Below are 6804 nucleotides of genomic sequence, written 5' to 3' on the forward strand. Positions count from 1 at the left end.
TTCTTTTACAAGTTGATTGTTTATCAACTGTATCATTATTTACGTTCGTTCTGTTTTTGATTTTGCACACTTTGTAATGTATAATGACGCAGGGCTCCCTCGTAACGCAGGCCTTTGTGGCTCTGAATGGAACTAAGAAGAAGACTGAAGAAAATAGATAAATAATGGCGTGGTGTTTGATACAGGACCTCTAGAATAATGCAACCAAGGATAATTATGAAAATGTATCTAATTCGTTGAATTTCAAATCTGAAAGAATTGGCACAGTTTTGGTTGAGATTGGACTTGAGGTTTCCAATGTTTTTGATAATGATTTTCATTTTGAAATAATGAGAAATCTGAAAGAAAGATATTATTCAGAGTGGCGAAGGTTCAGTTGTGAGTTTCTTCCATTATTTTTTTTTTACCGACTTGTTTGTTGATTTACAGATCAGCAGTTGCGAGCTTAACAAATTTAATTTGTAGAGGGAGACAAATTGAAGAAACTCACAACTGAATGAGAAATCTCTTATGAAATATGAAAGATCATATAATTCTAAGAAGTATTCAAATCTTATCTTATTAAAATTTGTTTTGAAATGGCTGAGATATCCAAAACAAAGTAATTCTAACATTACGATTACTTTGTTTTACTTTGTTTTTTAATATCTCAGCCATTTCAAAACTGATTTTCATCTAATAAACTTTGAATAATTCTTAGAATCTGAGACTTCTTAATATTCTATAAAGTGGTTTCTAAATACAAAGAGATTTATCTAAAAATGATCTTACTCCATTCTTCTTAAGTGAGATATTTGAAATTAAAGCTGCTAAAAACAAAGAAAATAAGAAAAAGATACGGAATATTTTTGATCATAACTTCTAGAATATTCCTTGTTATTATACAAGTGAGGTATTACTGGAAAGATTTAATTTTGATCTATCTGATGATGGACTTACTTTGAAATGTATAAAAGTGGCGCTTAAATTCATTTGGCAATAAAACTCTCCATTATATCTCCCAAAAAGTTAAAAGCCGAATTCTCACCTCAACCAATTACCATCACTAATTCTGATTTATGAATGTTTACTTCCGTCTACCGTTTTAGAGGTTTGATATTTCCTCACACAAATGACTCTATCATATATACACTGTACTGCTATAACATTTATGGCGCTAATAGGTAACTATTATAAATAATTACATAAACAGACAGAGACTGATATCTTTTGCTGCTTTCCTTCAAGTGTTTAGTGAAATACTAGCATCATAAACAGTAAAATGTAGACTGGTGCAAGGCCTACCACATTCCTATGCTAAAGCGAGCAGTGGCAAATAATATTATTAACAGTCATGCAAATTAAAGACGGCTACTAAAAGAACAAAACTGCTTGCTCTCGTAATAATAGTGAAGTCTACTTCTCTAACATTTTTATTTTGTACAACCCGAAACGTAAATTTTCGATATTGACCAGTTATAATCAAAATTGGGTATTTATATACATATTATATGTGCGTGTGTGTGTGTTTGAGTGTGTGCGTTATTTTGTTTGTTTACTTTTGACAAATAATAAGATAATTTATGCTTATATATTTTCGATGCACATAGCCTGATATGATTAGTATAAAATTAATTTGTATTGTGTTTATTGACTTAAAAACGTTCACTTTCTCGAAGCACCATCAGTATGCAGCGGCGAAGGGATCCCATTTGTCTCTCTGTGGTGTTGAAACTGTAACATTCAAAGGGGAATTTATTTCAAATACGTACATGTATGTGGATTCAGTGAATTACAAATATTAATATTACACCTTAGCTGAAGTTTGAGTAAAATCGGACCATCCATTCAAAGTTATGCATTGGGTAAAATCCGCGACACCGTTGTGCCGGCATCGAAAAGACGATCGCAACAATTCGTCCAATTATAGGGCAACTGTCACTAGGAAAATCGAATATTAGTAGGGTAGCTATAGCTAGGCCTATTCATACGATAGATATCCACACATTTTTATTCTTATGAAGAATGCACCGTTCTTCTTCATGCTTCTGACACATCTTTATTCCCCGTGCCTTCTGCATAAGGTATACATGTAAGTCTAATTCTCTTTCATAGTTCATGCTGTGTTCATGCTCAAAGGTTAGCATTACCTTTCTTTGTATGATAATTATACTGAAAAATGATAATGATAATATGAAGAGCTAGAATGCAAAATCAGACAAACGCCATTCTCAACATTTTTAAAGAGGGGTCATCACCAAGAAGAAAATTTTTCAATATCAATGCACTCGGTTCATAACAAGAAATATTTTCGAAGGCATTATTAATATCATGACATTTTATTTTGTATGTTCTAATTGTTTTCTCTGTGTTTTTATTTGTGTGTGTTTTTAGCATCTTCATTCTCCAACATCTGAAGTTGTTAGAAATGGATATGTAAGTATTTGCATTTAAACTCTTCATTTATTATGTTGAATGTTCTTCAAATATTTTCTTTACATTGTTGCTCATATTGGGGCATCACAAATTTTTAGGCTTCTTATTCGGCGATTGACGGCCCGTGGATTAAAGGGTGTGTACAGTTCTGGTCGAGGTGAGGATTTAGCTTTTAACGTTTTGCGAGATATTCAGAAACCACTCTATGAGATGTCAAAGAGTATGCAGTTCTAAGGGGTATCAAAAGTTTATTCGATGAAAATCGGTTCTGAAATGGCCGAGATATCCGAAAACAAGGTGAAACAAAGAGATCCTAATAAAGTTGTGGCATGTCGCCTTTTATCATTAGCACTTTTTTTTTTTTTGGATATCTCAGCCATTTGAAAACCAATTTTAATCAATAAACGTTGAATCCTTCTTAGAATTACATGCTCTGTCACATTTCATAAGAGGCTTTTCATTATCTCACTTAGGAATGTTCAAAACATGAATCCCCACCTCAACCAGTACTGTACAACTTAAGATAACTTTTTAACGGAAAGTCTGATTTTCCTCAAACTTCATTCACATTATACTGTAGGTTTTTATATATTTATATAAACTGACTGAATACGAGTTCCTATCACTATTGCATTATCACTCGTACTGAGTAAGCAACGATCAACTCATGATATTTTCAAGCAGAATGGCAACTCCTGAGAGCACCCACCCTACACCTGCTACACCCAGCCAACCAACGGCGACACCTCAAACAACGGTTTATCTTATCCCCAATGGTCAGCCAGTGCCACAGGCAAATGCCCCCATCGTCAACACTGAGGGCGTGCTCTCGGACTCGAGCGAGGACATCTACGAACTTACCCCGCACGTGAAGGTATGGACGGTATAGGCCTAACAGTCAGTACACAAGGTGAAACGGACAAGGGGCCGGTCCGTTTCATGAAAGTCTTATGAAAGAATCGTCGCTAATAAAATACACATAAGTGTTGTTGTTGTTGTTGTTGTTGTTGTTGTTGCTCTTAAACATAACAACAACAACAACACTTATGAGATGGATCATGGATTCTAGTTCTGTTTGAAAGTCTCTCATAGAGCTAATGAGTGACTTTGGCCATTCAAAAGCCTAGTGTAAAGAACAGGATGAGGAGCACGGGTAAAACTACAGACCAAACTAAAAAAAAAAAAAAATTAAAAAAAAAAACTCTATCGACTAACTGAAAATGCACTATATTAGCTGAAAATGCATGAGTTTCAGTCACAAGTTTATACAAATGTTGCTTTCTTGATGTTTTTTGTTTGTTTGTTCGCTTTATATAGTTTTGGGGGTAGTTCCAGTATTTTATAGTACCCTCCATCAAAACAGGTATATTTGTGAAGAGTTTGTTCGCAAAAACCGATAAGTCCATTTTTAAAGATTTTGAAGTACGGTCTCTGTCATAAAGTACGAATGATAAATTGGTCACTGCGTATTATAAAAGGTACATTTTTGAAGTTATTGTCAAAAGAAGCAAAATTTTTCTTATTATTCTCTTTATTTTTCTTCACCTTTAATCGCAAATATCTCCATTTGGCAAATATGGACTTATCGGTTTTTGCGAACAAACTCTTCATTTGGATATTAAAATATACTCAATTGATTGCATACACAGGTGACATTCGATGACACATTCAAGAATTCTGACACGACCAAAGGTTTCTCTTTTATGAAATCTGTCAACGAGAACATCTACAGGTGGACCCATGTAAGTATAATTTTGTATAGTTATGATGAGACAATTTATGCATATAATATATATATATATATATATATATATATATATACATATAAATGTCGAGATTTCACGTATTGCTTCCACAAATTAATTACCAGTTTGTTTTTAAGATATAAATATATATATATATATATATGTGTGTGTGTGTGTGTGTGTGTATGTATATATATATATATATATATATATATATATATACAATATTTGTCACTCAGGCAATCTGATGTGACACGGGATCACTCTTATTACAGAACCGTTAGTTGTTATGTTAAATACTCTCTGATATGCATTACCTTATACCATCGTATCATGAAGATAATATTTATATATTAATTATAGGCAACATAATTCGAAATCTGTGTTCTTTTGATTTCACGAGTCAGTTTTCCAAAGGGATGGTATAATTTTAGTTGAGATGGGGATTCAGGTTTTAACTTTTTGCCAGATAATTAGAAGCAACTTATATAGAATAATAAAGAGCATGCGATTCTAAGAGGAATTAAATGTTTCTGATGAAAATGGGTTTTGAAATGGCTGAGATATCCAAGAACAAGTAAAACAAAATGGTATTAATAAAGGTGGGTCCCTCCCTTTATTAAGATCTCTCTCTTCTTCTTCTTCTCTTTTTTTTTTTTGTTGGATATCTCAGCCATTCCAAAACCGATTTTCATCAAAATGTAAACTTTGATATTTCATAAAAATTATAATTGACTTCTAATTATCTAGCAAAAAGTTAAAACGTGAATTCCATCTCAACCAAAACTATACCATCCCTTTCATCCGAATAGGAATAAAAAGGTTCGTATTATAACTTCGACCTTTGATTTGTACGCTCCTTCTATTCATTTTTAGATTAACGAACCCTCGGAATAACGAATCTTATTCCATTTTTGATTTAACAAACCTTCGGAATAACTTTCGGAATAACGTGACAAAATATTCGACTTAACGAATCCTGTTTCATTTTCGAATTATCTAACATCTATAGGGAATTTGTGTATTTTGGAATAACGAACCTTATTTCATTTTCCGATTAATAAACCTTCGGAATAACCAGCATCACCCAATTGCAAAACCCATTATTCATGCAGGATATATAGTCTCTAACATCTTTCACATAATTACTATTGTCTCAACTTTTAAGAGACCATAATTCACGTGTGTATACTTTCAGAATCCTGTCGTTCCTCAAACTAAACCTTGCATGCCCCATGCAGGATTGCCCAACTTGATCGCACGTATTAAAATGCGTATATCCCATAAGACAGACAAATAGACCGTTTAAGAAACATGTTTTATTCAATTAAGATTATAAGCAATGGTACCCCGACAACCAGAATCTTGCCCGAGTCTCGCGCGATAAAGCAACACCAACGCCAGAGGTTTCAACTTGAGTCCATTGCAAGTGACATGACTTGAAAAGGGAGAGTTGAGCCGAATGGTTTGTTACTCGGTTCGGTAAATTAACATATCCATAAGCATGAATAATTGTTTAATTAATCAAACAAATTACACACACACACACAAACTCATTATTATGTCTTAGTGAAAAACATCACTAAACAGTCATGAGTAAAGTTGCTGACACTGAATCTGTTTCGTTTTCGTGAACAGTTCGCCATCTACGCCTCGGTCTCCCTGATCATCTCACCAGTCATGTCGGTCGTGTGGGGCATCACTTTCGCCTTCTTAAACTTCTTCATCATCTGGTTCGCCCAGCCGAGCACGAAGGCCGTCTTCGTCATATTCCGCATCTCCAGCATGATGATGAATGCCGTCGTCCGCCTCATCTGTGATCCGATCTATCGCTCGATGTCGCTGGTCTTCTCCGGTATCAGTGCCCGGCTACAGATGGCGGACTCTGAAGTCAGCGTCAATCTCATGAAGACTACGTCGCAGCAGGTCCACAATATCTAGATCATCATGATTACTTCTTAAAATGGGGGGGGGGGGTCAAAGAAGAATCAGACTGTTTAACCTGTTCGACCAGTGATGAGTGGTATTTGATTATAGACACTTCATACATTCGCATTTCACAATGATGTCCATTTTTACCACAGCATGCAGGCCAGTGTACATATAAGATTTTTAAATGTATCGATATTTTCCATCCAAGCTTTGAGGACAAGATAGATACATGTATTCCCGTTTCACACGTTTACACAATATACTCAAAGCGTGTCAATATAGTGAATGCACTTATATGTAACTGTCGATGCTCTGTTTGGTAATAGCCTCAGGCATCTAACCTCGGGTATAGACATATTCGGGTTTAAAACATTTTAACTACATCGGCCATATTAGGGGGGGGGGGGGTGGTTCCAGAACAAGAAGATGAGATGATTCAATTGATTATGCTATGAGTCAGGTGCTATTGCTATACATAATGTCAGTGTAAACCAATAGGCATTCTGAGGCCCCTATCCCCTATCATACCCACCCTATATGGCTGGAATAATCATTAACATAAACAACAGGTCTGGTTTTCATGTAGTAAACTGTATGGTGTAATAGCTTGCATATACACGATGGCAGCAGCAGATGGGAAGCAACCAATCAGCTGTGAGCATGTATACATTGTTCCCATGGTAACAGGATTTAGTGCAACGTACAACAATCG

General features: G+C 34.9%; 1 protein-coding gene across 1 annotated transcript; it reads left to right on the forward strand.

Moving 5' to 3' along the window:
* The first annotated feature begins 3100 nt into the window (after nucleotides 1-3100).
* Nucleotides 3101-6101, forward strand: LOC140239626 (caveolin-1-like). The gene is made up of 3 exons (XM_072319458.1): nucleotides 3101-3289; nucleotides 4065-4157; nucleotides 5799-6101. Exons 1-3 carry the CDS (start codon nucleotides 3101-3103, stop codon nucleotides 6099-6101), a joined length of 585 nt encoding a protein of 194 aa, XP_072175559.1.
* Nucleotides 6102-6804: the final 703 nt, after the last annotated feature.

The sequence above is a fragment of the Diadema setosum genome, chromosome 16 (genome assembly GCF_964275005.1).
Source record: "Diadema setosum chromosome 16, eeDiaSeto1, whole genome shotgun sequence".
Lineage (NCBI taxonomy): Eukaryota > Metazoa > Echinodermata > Echinoidea > Diadematoida > Diadematidae > Diadema > Diadema setosum.